The 22,325-nt window shown below is 35.5% G+C and overlaps 1 protein-coding gene across 1 annotated transcript in view; it reads left to right on the forward strand.

Moving 5' to 3' along the window:
- Positions 1 to 208: 208 nt before the first annotated feature.
- The window catches only part of LOC306869424 (astrotactin-2-like), a gene marked incomplete at both ends in the record, with an annotated part of 458,741 nt that continues 436,624 nt past the window's right edge, over positions 209 to 22,325 (forward strand). The window contains one exon of the mRNA XM_079416194.1: positions 209 to 521. Coding sequence (XP_079272320.1) covers positions 209 to 521 — 313 coding nt within the window. The remainder of the gene's footprint in view (positions 522 to 22,325) is intronic.

Consider the following 22,325-nt stretch of genomic DNA (forward strand, 5'->3'; position numbering starts at 1 on the left):
GATGTTGTTTCTTTATGTATTTCACACACTGATTCATTGTGTAGCCTATGATGCTATTGTTTCTATGTTATTGTGTCAATGCGAATGTGTAGTACGCGGCTCTCAGTGCTGCCGCCTGCCGATCGCGCTCAGCACCGCCGCCGCTGCTATAAACCACCAGCGCTTTACATTAGACGCTCAATCCACACGCAGTGGCACCGCGAGCGGAATGACACCGAGCGACGCGCGTCTCTTGCTCCTGCTGCTGCTGGGACTCCGTGTGAGCGGAACCCGGGCCGGGGGAAAGCTGGACGAGGACCGGGACAAGAGAGGCGACGCGGAGAGTCCGTGTGAAGTGAAGACCGTGACCGTGTCCACTCTGCCCGTGCTCCGGGAGAATGAGTTCAGCTTCACCGGCGCTGGATCCGGGAGTCTCGCCGGAGGGGAGTCCAGACTCCTGCTGTTCGTCAGGACTGACCTGCCGGGTCGCATCTCGGTTCTGGATGATCTGGACAACACGGCGCTGCCCTACTTCACCTTAGGTGAGATTTGACCGTCCGTCAGTTACATCTAGAGCCGAGCTCTGCGCGTTTGCCTGATTCTTATGCATCTGAGAATGAGAGACACGGGTTCGTTGTAAGAGCAAGCTTTATTGCAGAGCACACGTTCTGAATGATCATTCTTACTGTATTCAGAAGCGATAAAGGTGCTTCAGTGGTTCTTCACCTTCACGTTCTACTTGAGCTCTGAGAGATCTCTCAAAACTGTGCTGAAGTATCAGATTGACTTTTCTTAGTTGCATTAGAACTGAAACTGAAAATATGGCATTACTCCTGTTTGACGTCTCAGAGAGATCAAATATAAAATATGCATGTTGTAGATGAGGGGATTCTCTTCAGTATGATATATTTTGACTGAAAATCTGGAGAAGCATGTCTCCAATTGCCAGTATTTCTCTATAGTGTTTTGAATGGAGACAGATTAACCCCACATTAGTCATTATGTGATATTTCAGACTTATTTTGGAATACAAAAGCTTCAAGCTTGGTCAGGTTAGAGGAACATATTACAATAAATGTATTACTATTAAAAGTTATTGTTAGCATTATTATTTGCACATGCAGAATACTGTACAGTACGGTCTCTGGGTTGAAAACAGCAAAGTCAGTTAAGTTGGTTACATGGTTCTTTAGTCATGTAGAAAGTTATTCATGTGTTGTGATTGGTTCTTCACGTTATAGTCTTGTTTGGGGTTCTTTAAGCAGCAGATGCATCGCTTTCTGAAGAACTAAGCAATAAAAAAAGTGTGTTGCATCAATTGTAGGCTTTTTGGCTAAATATGACAACTTTTCCTTGTTTTGCATCTTAGAGAAACAGCAATGTTTCAGCAAATGTGATTTGCACATTTGTTGGTCATCAGGATGGCAATTATCTCTCAAGTATGGTATCTTTGAATTAATATTTTGAAATGCTTGTTAAGCTTTCTGTTAACCCATTTAACATTTAATGGTCATCTGGTGTGCTTAACATGAATGTACCATAACATTTCAAACAAGAAATCATTAAACAGTCAGTCAGTGCACAGAACTGAATGAAAAACAGCAATGGCAACTGCTCTATATTGACCACCGCATTGCCCTTTAACCCATATATAGAATTTCAGTTACGCTCAAACACAATATTGATTTTGACTGCTACTGGAAGAGGAAAACTGGGAACTATCCCTAATACATAGAGATCATATGATCCAGTCTGCTTTCTCAGACTTTATTTGTGTGCAACACACGTTACTATTTAAATATACCCTGAAGCCATATGTGTATCTGCTGTGTGTAAACATTAATTTATATGCATTCAGCAGAGCATTTGAGTCCCCTCAATTAATGGATGTAGACACAAGGCCCGTGTTTAGTCCTGTAGATTTGGGACTTCAGTGCAGAAATCTTCTTGCAACACAGCTATGATTGGAGAGCTATCAGCTGTTCTTTAAGTGGTTGAATGCAATGTCAGAAAACGTCTGGTATTAAACACTAGCGGTGAGTGAAGGAAAATCCGCAGGTGGTTTCACTGCAAGGGAAGCTTAAGTGAATGAGTGTCAATTAGGGGTATGCATTTTGAGAATGATTTGTGTATGATTTTGTTGCTAAGACAAATGGGTGATATTTTTGAGTATTTGTACATTGGCTAATTTAGGCCTGTCATGTCATCTGATTCTTGAAATGTTTCATGTTCTTCATATTCTGTACAGTGATTCACTGTTACAAATCAAATTAAATTAGAATAAACAAAATGCACCTTTGCACTGCAGACGTGGCACAAAAGTTGCAACTAAAGCAGCATTTAGCTGTATTTACACTGCAATTACAATTACAAAAATAATGCTATGACATTTATGTTTGAATGCAATATGTTAAATGGTAAAATATGACTTATTTAACAATTAAATGAGCTTATATTTTACATATAAACTAAACCTGTCTTAATGATAATTAATGTCTTAATGTCTCATTGAATCATTCATTCAACCAGTTCATTCAAATGGCTGATTCATTCAGGCACGTGGCAAGCGACTGCCTTTTTGAATGAATCATTGAATCATTCAATCACTCAGATTCATTTAGTATTAAACCAGCGCTGTATTTGGCTCGGAGACGTACAATGGTTCTGTTGTGGCTTTGTTTACAACTATTTTTGTGAGCAAAAAGAGATGATTTTGGAGATATAGTGTCTAAAATTTAACTCACATTATGAACTTCTTGCTTATTGAGATGTGCAATCAGCCTGAAAATACAAACTTTCTTTTTTTTTTTGGATGCACTATCCCTACCATTGGAAACCTTATAACACAATACAATCATAAACTATTAAAATTACCATTAAAAATGACTTTAACCGAACATATGCATTGTATGTACCATGTAAAAACATCATAACACAATAAAAATTATTTGTAAAAAACTGAAGAAACTGTTTTCGCTCGGAAACACATTTAATTAAACATTATGTTCCCTCTAGAAGCTTGCTTTCTGCAAGTCAACAGCACAGTATCGGGTCAGCCCAAAGAGGCACAAAATCACTTTCACAGACTTTTTCACTGTTCCCTCCCTGGTGGAATGACCTGCCCAACTCAATCTGAACAGCTGAGTCCTTAGCCATCTTCAAGAAAAGGCTAAAAACACATCTCTTCCATCTTTTTTTTGACCCTCTAACTCTAGCAGTCTCTATTCTAATTCTATTAATTGTTTTCTTTTTTTAATTTAAAAAGCCCTCTAACACCTGCTCTCTCTATTAATTTTCTAACTGCTTGTTTTCTTAAAAAAAGGCCTCTAACACTATCTTTCTCCATTGTTCTCTATTCTATCTACTTGATTTAAAAAAAAAAAAAAATTATATATATATATATATATATATATATATATATATATATATATATATATAACACCTTGCTACGTGTACTGCGTTAGGCTAACTGAGACTTGTCATAGCACTTGCATATTATTGCTCTGTTGCTGATTTTGATTGCTTCTATTGTCCTCATTTCGAAATACCTTTGGATAAAAGTGTTTGCTAAATGACTAAATGTAAATGTAAATATATAGAATTGTTGAAATCAATATCACATTTGTAATCATGCTGACAAGAAAGCTTGCTTGTGTGATATTACTATATTGTATAGAAATACAAGAAAAAAACTCATACAGGGCATTTTTGCCACCATATATAAAATATGTTGTGGATTTTGTATTTTCAAAGTGTATTTTCAAATAATGTCAGCTTCATCATCACACACACGTAGTGTAAATAAGTTTGAATGTAATGACAGATTGCATAGTTTTTTTTTATTTTTTAATGGTTCTGCCTAGATCCGCTGACCTTTTCCAGAAAGTCTCTGTGTCAGCCCTTGGAAAATATAGTTTCAGGACTTTCAGAATCAGGTTTGCATTGGTGGTTAATTTTACTCTATCTTCCTCTGATCCAGTGACCTGTGCTGAGCTGAATCTATACTGCAGCGGCAGGACTTTCAGCTGGGAGCAAGCCAACAGTTTTGGGGCTCTGGTGATGAAATACCAATGAAAGCCCTCTTAAAATAGAGGTTTAGTTTCATATGTCAAGTGCTCTTTGATAGAAGCAAATCTATATCCCTGTAATGAAGAACTGCAGCCAGACCTTATCAGCAGTTCTTGCTGAAAAATAAGCGAATGGTTGGAAATATTGATCATTGGCAAAGCGGCAGTGTTCCTTTTGTATTACAAGTTCATGTTTGTCTTTCATCAAAATTTAAATGCTACAGATATTGATAGTGAACAGGATGTGTCAGCAAAAGGCAGCTCAGTCTTGAAGGGCTACATATATTTGATTTTTATATGATTTGATATATATAAAAAAATGTATATATATCAACACAAATAACTATATATATCAACACAAGCCTCATAGTAATGATGCAAATCGCATGTTGTATGTTTTAGCACTGCTCCAGTTTATTTAGAGCGAAAATCAACAAACTATTGAAACGGCGGGTGGTAGCAGAAACGCTTTTGTGTTTTAGGTCTCAGCATGCTTTCTCAAGCTGCTTCCAATGAAACGAGAATAGCAAGGAGAGTGAGAGAGAGCGTTTCGCTGACCATCGCTCACCTCCAGTCTCAGACGTGATTTATTACCTGAAGCGCTCGGGAATGTTCAGAAAGACAGAGAGAAGATTAAAAAAACGACAAGATGAAAGTTTTTATCTGTACAGCTTTTTTGTCTGGTCTTTTCGATCTTAGCGAGGGATTTCTAAGAGCGGACGTGGAAATAAAGTGTTAAAACACAACTGATGAGTCTGTGTGTGTGTGTGCTGTACATACAGCTCAAAAATATTATATTACAATATTATTCAGCCTTTGGCAAATTTTACTTATATTTTGACATTTACATGTCTGGAATGATTTGAAAAGAGTGTTTGGAAAGAGGAACAATCATTTCAATCTAGCATATTATATTTGAAATTAATGCAAAATGTAGAATACTGTAAAATCTGGCAACAATCTTGCCAATCATGGCATGTCTTTTTTTTTTTTTTTAATTAACTCAAGGAAGAATGATTTTTAATCACTTAATTTTTATGCACCAATATAACAACACATAGAAATAAGAACCAGTATTTACCTTGATTAGTTTTTTAAACAAAATCATTTTAATACGAATTAATCAATTAATCTGAGTTTTTAATTTAAAACTGACAAAAATACCTAATTTATGTAAATTAATTAATCCTCGTAAGTATAACTTGCTGAATTTTAAATCAGAGATGCTGTTAAAACATCTGTTTCAATGCTGCCAAATTTGTGAGTCAGAAGACAATAAGAGATTGTTAAAAAAAAAAAAAAAAAAAATATATATATATATATATATATATATATATATATATATATATACACTCACCTAAAGGATTATTAGGAACACCTGTTCAATTTCTCATTAATGCAATTATCTAATCAACCAATCACATGGCAGTTGCTTCAATGCATTTAGGGGTGTGGTCCTGGTCAAGACAATCTCCTGAACTCCAAACTGAATGTCAGAATGGGAAAGAAAGGTGATTGAAGCATTTTTGAGCGTGGCATGGTTGTTGGTGCCAGACGGGCCGGTCTGAGTATTTCACAATCTGCTCAGTTACTGGGATTTTCACGCACAACCATTTCTAGGGTTTACAAAGAATGGTGTGAAAAGGGAAAAACATCCAGTATGCGGCAGTCCTGTGGGCGAAAATGCCTTGTTGATGCTAGAGGTCAGAGGAGAATGGGCTGACTGATTCAAGCTGATAGAAGAGCAACTTTGACTGAAATAACCACTCGTTACAACCGAGGTATGCAGCAAAGCATTTGTGAAGCCACAACACGCACAACCTTGAGGCGGATGGGCTACAACAGCAGAAGACCCCACCGGGTACCACTCATCTCCACTACAAATAGGAAAAAGAGGCTACAATTTGCACGAGCTCACCAAAGTTGGACGGTTGAAGACTGGACAAATGTTGCCTGGTCTGATGAGTCTCGATTTCTGTTGAGACATTCAGATGGTAGAGTCAGAATTTGGCGTAAACAGAATGAGAACATGGATCCATCATGCCTTGTTACAACTGTGTAGGCTGGTGGTGGTGGTGTAATGGTGTGGGGGATGTTTTCTTGGCACACTTTAGGCCCCTTAGTGCCAATTGGGCATTGTTTAAATGCCACGGCCTACCTGAGCATTGTTTCTGACCATGTCCATCCCTTTATGACCACCATGTACCCATCCTCTGATGGCTACTTCCAGCAGGATAATGCACCATGTCACAAAGCTCGAATCATTTCAAATTGGTTTCTTGAACATGACAATGAGTTCACTGTACTAAAATGGCCCCCACAGTCACCAGATCTCAACCCAATAGAGCATCTTTGGGATGTGGTGGAACGGGAGCTTCGTGCCCTGGATGTGCATCCCACAATTCTCCATCAACTGCAAGATGCTATCCTATCAATATGGGCCAACATTTCTAAAGAATGCTTTCAGCACCTTGTTGAATCAATGCCACGTAGAATTAAGGCAGTTCTGAAGGTGAAAGGGGGTCAAACACAGTATTAGTATGGTGTTCCTAATAATCCTTTAGGTGAGTGTATATATATATATATATATATAAAACAATAATTATAAGAATCATAGAAAAAGGGTATTGCGTTCCCACAATTTTTGGCAGTAAAATCAATATTAATTTTCAATGTTCTTGAAAGAAATGTCACCGGGGTTGTATTTATTTGATTCAAAATATAGAAAAGCTGTAATATTGTGAAATGCTATTGCAATTTTAAATAACTGCTTTATATCTGAATATATTGTAAAGTGTAATTTATTGCTGTGGTCAAAGCTGAATTTCCAGCATCATTACTCCAGTCTCCAGTGTCACATGATTCTTCAGAAGTCATTCTAATTTGTTGATTTGCTGCTCAAGAAACATTTCTGATTATTATCAGTGTTGAAAACAGTTGTGCTGCCGAATATTTTTGTGGAAACGGTGATACATTTAATTTTCACGATTACATTTACATTTAGTTATTTAGCAGACGCTTAGCAACACATAGCAAGTTTTTTTTTTTTTATTATATAATAAATAAAAAGAAAACATAGAATATGAAATAGAGCAAGCTAGTGTTAGACAGCATTTATTTGAAATATAAACCTTTTGTAACATTATAAATGTCTTTAATGTCACTTTTGATAAATTTGATGCATTGCTTGCTGAATAAAATGATTTGTGTGAGTAGTTTACAAATTTTACTGACCTCAAAGGTTTTAGTGGTACTGTATGTTGTGGCACAGCCATCATGTGCAGCTACTGCTAGAGATTTGAATGTGCATCACTGAATGATTTTGGCAAACTGTCCTCAAACAAGAAATGCCCTTCATGCTTTGTAGAGTCTAACAATGCAGAATGTTTGAGTCCCGGCAAACAAACCGTGAGAGCTGATGGTTAATGCAGGAGCTTCCCTGTGCTGTTACAGATGAACTGCAGCTATCAGAGAAACCAGAAAATGCCACAATTACAATTTGCACGTTTTTCATTGATTTATTTAACCTTTTCAAAATGTCACACTAATTGAAGGAGGTTTGTGGATAATTCGTTTCCCCTCCTCAATGCAAGGGCAATTAGAATAACCTGGAAGACACAGTATGATTATTAATTAAAGTATTTTAAACATGATTTAATCCAGTAAAGACTCCTAAACTGCACTGTGGAACTTTTAGTTAAATGTTAATATGTACAGTATGTAAACACAGTATTATTATTTTTGTAATATTTTAAAATGAATGATTTGTATTTTAGTGTATTTCAGTTTTAGATTTGTAAAGTACATCAGGAGCAAATCCCACACACCCATACCCACAAAAAAAATAATTTGAAAGAAAAGGCAAATAAAATGCTTAAATAGAAAGACTGAAATGATCATAAACAACATTACTGCTCAATAATTCATTTAAGTGCTTTAGCAGGATATAGTTTTGACATTTCAGCTTGCACATCCTCTTTCCTCATAGACTTCCATTGTAAGTGCATTACTGTAAATTCAATATTTTCATGTGAATTCCTTTAACGTCCTGGCTCGTGTTTGACAATGATGGCTGAACACATCTGACAATTAGAAGTCAACAGGATTCAGTCTTTTCCAGTTCATGTGCAATGCAATGCAGGCAAACTAACAGAAGTGAATGAGAGTATAATGCATTTCTCATTGCTGCTTGTCTCTGTAGAAACTCCAGCTCACATTCTCTCTTGCATTATGTGTGTGTACAATTTTGGCAGTACAACTAAAGGGACAAAACACACACACACTAAACTTTTCAAAGTGCGTTTAATAAGGATGCTCGACAAATTGTGCATATGTTTGATTGGATCTCCCACAACAGAGTTGCATTCAATTATTCTTGGTAAAATACACCAGCTCTACTGCATTTGCATTTATAACTCTCTTTGTCACTTTTATAGCAACTTTGAGGAGTGAAACAATCGGTCTGGTTTTGCCATGTGGTGTGAAAGCGTCTAACAGCAGACACTTCAGTCAACAAATCACGGATGCTAGTCTGCTGTTCATGACTTCGGGTTTATAAATGGATTTAATCAACTTTCTGTGGGCAGCAGCCTTCGGATTTACACAAACCTTTGATGAATTAAAACCAAAATTATTTGACAGGGGATATACTGGCTATCAAATAAAAGAGCAACTCTGATAGATCTTAAAATGGAAAGTGCTGCGCGGAGCGAATGTTTTATACTAACACAATGGGCAAACAGACATTTGATCATTTAAAGGCAATGCACCGTTCTTTAAAAATGTGTTCGTAGTCAAAGCACGGACAGAAGTTAATCATAATGGAGCACATGACAAACAAACCGCTATTCATATCACATCAGCAGTCCAGAGTCTCAAATCAAAGCAGTTGCTTAAGTTTGGTGATTCAGGTTGTTTGTCCATGTGCTTCCAAACCCTATGCCTCTCTTTCTTCTGTAAATTAAAAAAATACAATAAAATTATATAGTATAAAAGTGTTCAACAATATTCATAACCAAGTAGACAAAAGTGAATACAATTAAATCTGTCTGTCACACAAAGCTGCACCCAAAAACAAAATTAGGCCTACATTTCAGATTAATGTACTTGAAATGCATATCAATTGGATTACTTTGGATTACATTAAATTAATTACTTTCTTATATTTGAATTAATTGAATTTTGCTTTTTGCAGAGCTAGCTATATTTTAATGATGTTCATTAATTTTTACTGATTAAATGTATTGAATTTATATGATTGTAAGCATTTCGGATAAATGCAGTTTGAAAATATGGTTATTTAAATCAAATGTAATATTTAACTATATATAAAGTGTACTTGCAGAAACTATTAATGAAATAAAAGGCCACTTAAGTGCACTTAAAGAGATTATGTTTCTTAACACACTTAAGTACAATTAAGTGCACTTTCTAATAATGTATTATACAATAATAATTTTATTTGATATTACATTTAAAGTTTACTTATTTTAACTGTATCAAATTGCAGCAATGTATATGTGTAATTACAACATATATTTAAATATTTTAATAAGTTTTACCATAAATGCTTGTCAGTACATTCAGCAATACACATAAACTATATTTAATAGAAAATAAAAGTAATGAAATTACATATACAGATGCACTTAAATACTATTATTTGTATATTATTTATTGAATAATCATATTTACTCTAATAAACAACAACAGCCATCATAAAAGTTGCTAGGCAATTCAGCCAACCGTACAAAGACAGCATTGACATGTGATATACAGCATTGAATAAACATGATAATATTTCTCCAAAACTATTTGCTCTGGAACAAATAGTAGTTTAATGAGACCAAAGACTGGCCGTTAGATTTACCCAACGCAAATTATATCTCGTGTTTAACCACTATAGAGACATCAGAGCCAGCGATAAATTCCAGAAGATCTGGCCGCGGTCAGACACTCTTTGTGGGTGTAATGAGCTCTGAACGGCCGCTGAACTGATGGATCTCCCATCTCCGAAAACGTCGAAGCAAATTTTGAAATAGACCTTATCTTTATTAACAAACCGTATATTTGAAGTCCAAGCAAGCACATTCTTGCCTAAAAAACTCTTAAAACTGCATTCCGTGACACAAAACTGTATTATTTTTAAAATTATAGTGGATTTGGCCGTCCACCATGACACTCGCTGTGAGAAATACGGCAACTTCGGCAAGCGGAGTGATACAAACGGTGAAGAGGACGAGGAGCTCTATTGGACTCCAATATCGCATACCCATCAGCCAATCAGATTCGAGAACCAGAAAGAACTGTTGAATATATATATATATATATATATATATATATATATATATATATATATATATATATATATTAGGGGTGGCATGGTACACAGATGTCACGGTTCGTTACGTACCTCGGTTCGGGGGTCACGGTTCGATACAATTTCGGTACAACAGGAAAAAAACAATAAATCTACTATGCTCAGTTTTTTTTCATTTATTTTGAACAGACAGTAGTGCAAATTAAAAAAAATTTTCACCTAGATGTGAAAATACTAAATAATATTACGTTATATATATATATATATATATAATCTGTTTTGTTTTCATTGTGAGTGTACACAAATAAAAGCAGACCTTTATACAGGGATTATTAATAAGACAATAAGTGTTTAAAGTTGATTCTGCTGGTATAAGGAAACAGTTGAAGTACACACACACGCGCGCGCACAAAAACAAGCAAAAAAAACAAACACACACATCCGTTCCAGCATTGCTAACTTGACAGCGCAGTTGATACTTTATCAAAATAAAATACAGTGAGCCAAACATCAACGCGCCCGCCTCTGTGTCACTGTTGGAATGCGACTGAAGTACAAAGCCTATAATTAACATAAATAATAATAGTTTAGCATTCAGATACGTTACATCGCAAATATGGAAATATTATGGAATATTTGGATTTGTGACGAATGAGAGAGGTAGGATACACGAGCACAAAGCTCCATTTCGCAAACAGTTGGGTGCGCAAGCCTTTAAAATATACTCCTTTGTCAGTCTATGTGAGAGACTCATTCAGAATCAGCACATGGTCATTGTCTAGGGGGCTTGGTTTTCAAGCGCGCAACTCATGGTTAAGGCTAGAAGGGATACGTATGGCGCTACATGGAATTCGCTGTTCTTCTGCTGGCGGTTATGAAACAGCGTTGCATTACTGCGGGCGCCCCCTTTCTGGATTGGGGGTGAATTGCCTGTATTCGTCGTAAGGCCTCATGCACCTAACCGAGATGTCCGTACCGTGACTGTTCAGTATGAATACATGTACCGTGCCACCCCTAATATATATATATATATATATATATATATATATATATATATATATATATATATACAGGGGGCCTGTAATCAGCACAGTATGAATGACCCTCCTCCTGAACAGTAGCCCGTATCAGTGGATTTTATAAAGCTTCCTTGTAAAGCCCTGAGGAAAAAAAAAAAAAAAAAAAAAAAACAGCAGCACTGTGTCAGCATCCCGCCTATGTTCTTTTTACTTTTACAGTCTTTTCTCTTCATCTTCTTTTTTCCCTCTGAAAATTGAAACCACCGGTGCCTACATGTATCGCGACATCGGCAGAAAAACAAAACCCAACCCCCGTTTTTGGTCTCTTTTTCTCTCGCCTGGATAAATCCGATTCTGACAAGTCAGCCTTTTGATAGATTTCTTCTGGGTATTGTTGACCAGGAATATTGTACAATGCACAGTGGTGATGCTTTCTCTGCAATCCCATCTAGACAATGCCAGAGTCTTTATCTCCCACTTTAATTCACAGCCAGGGAGTTGCACGCTTTATTCTTGTCCTGTGAAGGAGATCACTGCCAACGGTCAACAGCTGCCTGTGGCTCTCTGAAATAAAACATCTCAACATCATCAGTTCATTAACCAGATCTTCCAGATTTTAAAGGACTTTTTAAAGGACATGTAGATGTCAATGATGAGTGCTGTGTGTCATCATGAATCTCTGATCTTCTAGTCTCTAGATTTGACTCACGTCTTTCCTTTAAGGTCTGTGGGATTTCCACACCTCTTTTTTTATCTGCTGGGTGAAAAATGTAAGTCTGTTCACTAAGAAAAGTAATAGCACCAATCCTCAATAAGCCATGTCCTTCATTTTCACATTGCAGTTTAACACTTATGCATAAATCTCTAACCCTAATACTTAAAGCGATGCTTCCTTTAAAAAAGGACAGCTAAAAACCCATATTTGTATCCTCAAATCCAATCAAAACGTTAATTCACCTGACACTAATGCAGTGTTGCTGTTGTTAGTCACTTTACCTGCTGCTCAATAAGACCACATGTAGTCCTTTACTCATCACTATTCTCTGGAAGTTAAAACAACGAAGACACGAGCATGAGCTTTTAAGAGAAATACATTTTTAGGAGATTTTAAAATACTACTAATAGTATTATTTTGAAAAACGTGGTTTTAAAGAGAAGCATGTGTAGAGACCTGTCAACTGTAAACACACCTCTACTCAACATATATTTTATATAGAAAGAAACATATATGAGATTGATGTGATTTTGATTTTGTGCACTGGATGAAATTACTTAACATAATTCAACATATAATTTTGCCATGAGGTCAATCTGTGACATTTGGTAGATTCTCTATTGATCACATGTCTTCTTCTCATGTACATTTACAGGTCAAAGTTCAACAAGAACTTCTTCACCAGAGCTTGTGTTTCTGGTCTCCAACATTCGCATATGTATAATTAAACGAAGAGTGCGTTGTTGTTCCTTAGAAAACCTCCACTTTCCAAAACCTTCACTCTCTTTGTTGCTCTTTGGTGGGATGAGCTGCCAACCTCTACTGAAGCAACTGCTAAAACCATCACAACTTTCAAGAACCAGCTGAAGACACTTTTCTGCCAGCATTTAACCACTCCACAACCCTAAACCAGTTGTTACACGTGGCTGGTAGTCCAGTCACCCAACACTTTGACTCTTCACAAAATGTTCAATATAATCCGTATGAATCTTCTGAAGAGAGACAATAACTTTATATTATAAACAGATTTAGGTTAGGCTTTTATTCATGTATGAACATTTATCAAAGCACACACATCTAACATGCTAAACGGAAGCTCAAACTTGCTTGCTTGATGCACAAGATCTAATTATGTTTTGTTATAATGTGTCACACAACTACAATTGAGTTTCTGTTGACAACATTTTTGAAGCTTGAAAGTTTTGGCAGAATGGACCCCTAGTAAAAATAATATATTTAAAATTTGCGCCATTTCATACTAAGTATAGTTCAAATCTTTTAACATATGTCAAATCACTCGAGACTTACCAATATAAAAATTCTAATTAAACCTTTATTTGGAGTACTACTTGTGCACAATGAACATTTCTTAATATTAAGCCTAAACTGTGTTTTAATGACACTATTGATGAGGATTGTATGATCTTTGAATAATATCAGTTATTAAATGCAATATATTTAAAGTGTACCTAAATTATACTTGCAATAGTTCCACTTTATCACAATAAAATATACTTAAGTATATTTAGTTGGATTCAGCAGTACTTCCACACAATTAAAGTGTATTACTTACAAAATTATTAGTTGTTCCAATTTTGCAGACTATGTAAACTAGTTTATTATACCAAAAGTACAATTGCAGGGCATTTTTATTGAGGACATAAATATGTAGTATACTTACTATGCTGAAAAAAATAATGTATTTCAAATACATTGATATATTTATTTTTCATTAGGGAAATCTGTCAGGTTTTAAAAATCGTAATTGTTGTTTCAAAGATTAATTATATTCTTGTGGGTTTGAAATGATATGATGGTGAGTAGTTGAGGACAGTTTTCATTTTTGGGGGAACTTTCCCAATTTACTGTGATTCTCCAGCATGCATTCACACAGAAGGCTCTCCAGCAATTTGATGGCAATTTTCTGGAATCAAAGTCCAGTGTGAATGTAGCTTTACTGTGTTGCTGTGCATCATCAGTGGTGTCAAGTCACCTCTTTCTCACTTATTGGACAAACTGAAGGAAAATGTGTTTTATTCACTAAAACACTAAAACAAATGTTTTCTTATGGGAGTCCAGCAGTATTTCATTGCACAAACCAGCCATCGCTTCAAAGACGCTATTGGAGTCTGACAGTCCTGCTTTCTTGAGCTGCATTTGACAAGTTTTTGTGTTTCTTTTTGTTCAGACCAGTTTCCTTACAAATTGTGCATCTGACTCTAGGTTTAGAGGACATGTAGAAAACGATATGACAAATGCGATGCTACAGAATTATTTGGTTTGTCTGGCTGTGCACGGCAGGGCAGCAATGGCAAGGCTGAGATAGCAGGATGATATCCGTGATAAACTTATAATGACAGAGCCCACTGCAGGAACTGACTCTGCACACAAAGGCCAGCCTCACTTCTGCCCGTTACTGGAGCATGTGCTGCGTCTGCATGTGTGGACATGTTCTGAACCATAAAATGCTGGGCCAAAATCTCTGGTATTAACAGAGGCACCAGCCTTAAGGTCTGTCTGCATGGTTTTTACTCCACAGAGGACAAATTATCATGACATCATGCAACAATCGCGCATCTGATTTCCTCAGACAAGCAGCTGTTAATTAGGACAGCAGGTTGTTGAAAACACATCCTCACACCTACAACTCCTCACTTCTAAAGCCTGAGAAATATGGCATAAAAATTTAAAAATAACCCGCATACAAATCATACGGCTTTTGAAACACAGTAAGTAATATGGCATTCATAGTATAACTGTGTAAAAATTAGATCATCACTGTTAGATCATCAATGCCCTTATGAAAAAGAAGTGCACTTAATTGTATTGCACTTGTAGTGTACTTCAAATCTTAAAATTTAGGTAAATTAAATTTAGGTATTGGGTAATTAGGGAGGCAGAATATGGCCATGCAGAATATGTTATTTAAAAGTACTAATAAACAGCCAATATGCTGTTAATATGGATGCTAATACACAATTAGTTAATAACAAGAATTGGTCTCTATACTTAATTGTTAAGATATCTTACTTTTTTTTTCTTATGTAAACAAATTGTAATTAAAGCACAGGTAAAAAAAAAAAAATAATTAAGATTTGATATTACATTAAAACATAATATTTTACATATAAATTTCAACTTCTTCATCGTTACAAATGTGTAATTACAATGGTGTTCTAAAAACGTATATTTTAGTTTATAATAAATGCTATATTTCAAAGACAATAGAATAAATGATGAAATTACATATAAAGATAAGTCAACTGTAATTGCAATTAATATCCAATAAGGTGTCCAAAAACATTACATTCAGTTTGCACTATGATTTTACATTTCCGTAATAAGCACTATTTTTAAAAGCATACTAAAGTATACCTCTTTTTCGCAAGGGTGTTTTTTTTGTTTTTTTCAGGATTCCTAAAGACCCAGAAATAACATCGTCAAATGTTTGTTTGTACCCAGTGATTTCATCTATATAAGTGCTTCAATAAGAAACCGAGTTGCCCTTTCTTCCCTGGATTGTTTAAAAACAAAACTGCCCAAAAAGAGAGAACACACACTCAGGTAAATTTTTAATAGCTGAGGCCATCAGCTGGGAGAATTAGTTATGACAGAAGAAATACGGTGAAAGAAGGAAGCTCTGTAACCAAAGGCTCAGAAGCCATGAAATATTTATGCCTGAATATGAACCTAAGGGCTGGATAGTCCATCATTGTCTGTGTCTTGCTCCCTCCACGGACCCGCAGATGCTTGTGCTTGTACATTTTGCCGTGTGGAATAGTGCGTGTTACATCTGTAGCGTCTGAATGCATTATTATTATTATTATTATTATTATTCAGAAACCAAATCAAATTTTGATACTGCTCTGTCCTTGAACATTGAATCAAAATAGAAAATTACTCCTTTGATAAACACACTTGCTCAGGCCTCATGTGAAGATGGTAAATAAATATTAGATCTGTTTTAAAATGTTCAAAGGCGTATTGGTTAGAATGTGGTTTTTCTCATTTGGTTCTTTCCGAATACTGTAATTGATGGCATGGTGATATTGTTCAGTGGTCTAAAAGAGACGTACTGAGCGTAAATGATAGGGTATGGCATTACAATATTGACCAACAAACCAATTATAATACACTCCGACAGAAGCTATTCACTACGGCTCTTTATAGCAGTGATGTGCGAGAGGCCTCACTCGTTTTGGTTGCATTTTCTCATGTACTATTTAAAAAAACAGGAAAATATTTTGTAGTCTTCAAAGCCTTGATTTTCCTGCCAAATAATTCAACAAAATCGAAATGAATTCTAGTGTCTCAATGACACTAGAACAGTATAATGGTGTAACAAATAAATATATAAATAAATAAATAAATAAATAGTTACCATATTAACCATATATATATATATATATATATATATATATATATATATACACACACATAAATGCACTCTTCAGGATAAGGATTTATAGATGGTGCAAATATGTTTTGTGTTAAATGTTATATCTATCTATCTGTCTGTCTGACAATCTATCTATCTATCTGTCTGTCTGTCTGTCTGTCTGTCTGTCTGTCTGTCTGTCTGTCTATCTATCTATCTATCTATCTATCTATCTATCTATCTATCTATCTGTCTGACTATCTGTCTGTCTGTCTGTCTGTCTGTCTGTCTGTCTATCTGTCTGTCTGACAATCTATCTATCTATCTGTCTGTCTGTCTGTCTGTCTGTCTGTCTGTCTGTCTGTCTGTCTGTCTGTCTATCTATCTATCTATCTATCTGTCTGACTATCTGTCTGTCTGTCTGTCTGACTGTCTGTCTGTCTGTCTGTCTGTCTGTCTGTCTGTCTGTCTGTCTGTCTGACTGTCTGTCTGTCTGTCTGTCTGTCTGTCTATCTATCTATCTATCTATCTATCTATCTATCTATCTATCTATCTATCTATCTATCTATCTATCTATCTGTCTGTCTGTCTGTCTGTCTGTCTGTCTGTCTGTCTGTCTGTCTGTCTGTCTGTCTGTCTGTCTATCCAGACAAAGTTGGGGGAAAAATCAATTTGTCTAACCCATCCCATACCTATGACTTAAATAGGATATTTACTTATAATAAATCAATACAAATATTTGGCATTAGTTGCTTACTTTTTCATGCCATTAGTATAATTTGACATCATAAGTACATCATGGCTCAGCCAATCAGATTTGAAAACTGGAAATAGCTATTGAGTAATCCATTGATGATTGTTTGTTTACATGCAGCAAACTCAGCTCAGAGGATTTACTTCAGTAAGTAACACTTGCAAAGCAGTTCCTTTTGCTTTGTTTTTCTTCAATACATTTTATGTAAGTGATCAAAAAAAAAAAGAAAATTGGCTTCAGATTTCTGTTTTTAAAACTCTCCCTCATGGGCTTCCATTATGGCTGCATTAGTGTACAAGTGTTTTTCCAAAACTGATGGATGAATCAAAATGATTTTCTGTGGTAATCCACGGCATTCCTCAGACGCTGTGGAAAGAGTAGTAATTTACCTGGGCTGTCATACATCATAAAGTGCTCTATAACCGTATTAAACCAACCTGGTCATCTGGCATGTCTGCTGGGATCTCAGCTTCCATCAAAGGCATCAGAGGTATAAAACACCCTGGAAACATTTCCCATCAGGCCAGCCAGCAGCAGCGAGAGTGCTAGTGTGCCTGGCAGATAAAGCAGGTTCACAGGCCGGATCTGAGCGTCTACTGTTCTCCTCTGGCTGATTTAATAGTAGTTTGACAGTGGTGTTTGGTGTCTCTGCTTCAGGGATAACTGGAAGTGCTGTCCACTGAAAACTCCACCTAATGAGACTAGAACGGACTAAAAAGTAACATTTTTCTTTTAGAATTATTTATGTTGCTCATACAATGAGGCTGTGGCTGAATTGACTGACCTTCCTCTTCATCTGTGGCTGTCCATAGTTTGGAGTTTGCATTAAGAAACATTGCATTCTGTGAAATTACAAGTACTCAAAATAAATGTAAAGATGGTTAAAGAAAGTACAGGAACAGAGCTAGGAAATCTTGCCATTTTTGTTCATCACCAAAGGCGATTTAAGATACATACCCTCAAACTTACAGTCCCAAACCCTTCATCTTGAGCTGTGACATTAAACACAGCACTGGAGAAAAAAAACAAACACCTACCGTAACATGATGAAATATTTATGTAGGTTTTGTAATATTTAAAACTATTTTTTATTTGTTTTTAATATTTTATGTTTACTGTCAGAATAAGCATCTACTTTCAAATGGCTGCCAGTGGAGGACAAATCTTCAATATCTCATTTGTTTCTCTTTGACAGAAATTAGATTAGACAGAAAGCAAATGTAGTTTTTTTTTTTCAAGAGACAGATATTCTAAACTTGTCTCCTCTAAAATTTCAGAGGAGAACTTAACCATTTCAGACATTTTCCCATTTTTTCCCATTGGCAAAAGACTTTCACAGCCTCTCATTCTCAACTGATTTTTACAGCCAAGACAGCAGAATTGAATTTTATGTTATTTTGTGTTTTTCAAAACAATTGTGTTGTGAGCAATACTCGTATTATGTCAAATTATATATTTGGTATATAGTGCTATAGTATGTACCATCTGTTTGTAACCATGAGCCTCTACACTGGAATTCTGACAGTATTGCCAATTCTTTGCATTATTAAAAATGATGAGAAAACCTTTACTCTGAGGGTAAAATGAAGTTCTGACAGGGATTAAAGCAAGATATAATATCTCTACCAAGCTCAGTTTTGATTCATTCAGAAGTGTGTCTAGTCTCATTGGTTTCTATTTTTATAATGCTAAAGATTTTAGAGGAAATATATGAGACAAAGTTGATACTTATGCAAAATAATTTATTTCAGATTTAAGAAAGTAACACAAATAATAATAATAATAAAAATAAACAAATGTAATATTATGAGATACAAGTCAAAATCATGACACACTAAGTCATAATTATGAGACAACAGACAGAAATTATGACAAAACAGAAATTTGAGATCAAAACAATTAGGACATAAAAGTCAAAATTGTAATGTACTACATTGATTATGAGATAAACTGTTACAATCATGAAGTCGAAATTATGACTTAAAAGTCACAGTTTTGTCATAATTATGACTAATATGGCTATCTTTTACTAAAGCATTATTATTATTATTATTATTATTATTTTCTTATGTGGCAGAATAAGATTTCATAGATACAAAATGAGACATAGCTGGACGATTTATTAGTTATGTTTAAATATCAGCTTTGTCTCATATGTTGACAGAAAATCAAATCGCCTTTTGGCAAAAGTTCTAACGATGACATAAAAAGTCCCAATTATGACAAATAAAATCATAATTATGATATACTGATTTGAACAATTTTGACCTTTTATTTTATTAGAAAAAAAATATGTAAAATTGTGGCAAAAAAAGTTGTCTCCTCTTTTTTTCTCTCTCATACTAAAGATCCTTAGTATCTTAGTTTCTACATTTAGTCTTGTTAACTGTAAAACATCCACTTTTGATAAATCAATTATTTTATTTTTTTTCAGAATAAGGCCGACATGAAACATGATAACCAGCCAAAACCTATTACAGTTAAATTTCAGTTCCAGTCCTCCAAACCCCGAAGCATGTGGAGAAGACGGAGAACTGTTTGTAACTAAACAAAAATCAAGTAAACACTGCCGGTTATGACCTGAACTTCTTCTACACACACTTTGAGGTGTATAATGTTAACAATAATTATAGCATCCTTCTTCTGGAGAAAAGGAGTCCATCCAGTGAGTGAAGATGTGAAATGTGCCAGATGGTTCTCCTGAGCACGTCGTGACTGACTGCTGAGCAACTAGCTCAGTGAAAGAGTGTCAAGGAATGGTCAAAGGATTGTTTGAACTGCTTCTTACTCTCCGGTCTCATTGCAATCCACTTAATACCCCAATAGGTCCATAGATCGTTGTCTGTATTCTACACACAGAAATAAGAGCAGTGTGAAGATACTATTCATTGACATCAGTTCAGCATCTTGAACCAGCTCTACTTCCTCTATACACTCTAGCAACCACCCAGAACACACTGAAAAATACCTTGCCAACATGCAACATAAATGGACAATCATGAGACATAAAACATCAAAATTATGAGATAAAAAGTCATAATTATGATAGAAGTCATTATGACAAAAAGCCTATTTATTTCTCATAATTTGGGCTTTTCTTATAATGTCGACATTGCATGCATTATTTGACTGTCTTTTTTGTTTTGATTGTTTTTTCGTAATATGGGCTTTTCTAATCTTTTTGACTTTTTTTTCAGAATTATGAGATAAAAATTCAACATGACAAAGTAAATTGTCATACATTTTACTGTTTATATCATAATTTTGATCACGTAATTGATTAAACAGGGCAAATTAGCTCAATTCCATAATAGGAGGGGAAAATGATGTGGGTGATTTACACACAATTATGTGTGCACAATAAAGAATTATATGCACACATTAAAGAACACAGACAGATAATTTTCATAATGACCAGTGCGAATTACCGCCTGCTTTAAGACATACTTTTTTGGCCATTAAATAATGGCGCAAATACCAGTAATTTGACGAGCGCAAACGTTAGTAAATCGCATTTTAATACTCTCCTCCCATAAATTTCATGTCTGAAAGGGAAACTCCTACAAATCCATATTCAATAAGGTCAAGTGTGAAAATGACTTTGTCCATGCCTTTTCAGAGCTAATTTTCTTCACTGCGCATTTTTAGTAAATCTTGACAGTTGTAACGGAGTGAACGAGATGAGAGACATGTGGATCCATTTGCAAGCTTTTATTAATAAACAGTCAAATAACAGGCAGGGTCAAATCACCAGCAAACGAGTATAGCATGGGCAAGACACAAGAGAAATCCTAGGGCATGCGTGGGTCCTCGATCGGCGAACAATATCCAGAGGGCTTGAGAAGAGGGGAAGTCTGATAACCTGAGCAATAATCCAAACGAGGTACACACAGAGTCCGAAACGGTGAGACAAGGGTAAATCCACGATACAAGGGCGGGAAACGAGACTATAAACAAAACAAACTAAACTTAGACTTACAAAACACAGAATGGCTTGATAAGGCAGCTAGCACTAGGAGAGTGTTATACGCAAAACAATACTCTGCAAAGACAGATAGGTTCAAGGCTTATAAAGCATGTGTAATCAGTGTAATCAGCTGTGTGATCAGAGCAATGTGAAATTGGTGACAGCTGTGTGTCGTCAGTGCAATGGATGATGGGAATTGTAGTCTGTGGGTGAAGAGAAACAGTAGTGTGGTGCAAGAGTCAATATGATGGAAGGGCGACCTCTGATGGTGAGTGTACGGAAGACCATGAACCGGATTCGTGACAATTAATATTTAGGCCAGTGTTAATAATGCATACATACTGTATACTACGGTCACTAGTTAATTAATGTTTGTTAATAATACTTTAACTGATCCTAATTTATATAAATTGAAATGTTAAAATGTATTAGTATATGCCAAAAAACAAACAAAAACAAACACATTAACAAATTAACATATGCTATAAATGTAATCTTTTTAGTGAACAATCATAGAACAACACATTTCGTGGAAAACAAAAAGTTTAAGTCCCCGGTTTTGATACTTAAATGCTTTAGCTACAGTAGTTAGTTTTGCATAAAATCTCCAGATAATACTCAAGTTTGTGTAATATTTTTGTATAGTATTTGTTTAAAAAAAAAAAAAAATTAAGAACACTGTAATTAAAACAGAAAAATAAATTTAGAGAACGATTGAAGAATTTACAATTAATTTAGAATCACCTGCTAAGATAAAGAGAATGTACAGTACGGTCACCTGTCAAAATCCAACCTTAACAGAAAGCTCACCCAGCAAATATTTCTGAACACTTCTGTGGCACACATTTCTCATTGGCATGCATCATGTTCATGGTCATATGAATCTGCAGCCGTGTTGTGTCGCTCACAGGCTTAGCTTTGCTCCTCCACCCAATTATATACGGCTGTGTTATTGCAACTCATGTAATGCAGAGGTCCGGCGAGCCACGCATGTTTAGAGTGCGGATGAGCAATGTCAGACCCGGCTATGCTAATTTGTTGCTATGAATTTATGGTCATTCCTCATGTTCCAGTGAGGTTAACAGCACAGGTGTGCTCTTGTGTTTATATACTCAACCTCTCATCCA

This window comes from Barbus barbus (assembly GCF_936440315.1).
Source record: "Barbus barbus genome assembly, chromosome: 5".
Taxonomy (NCBI): Eukaryota; Metazoa; Chordata; class Actinopteri; order Cypriniformes; family Cyprinidae; genus Barbus; species Barbus barbus.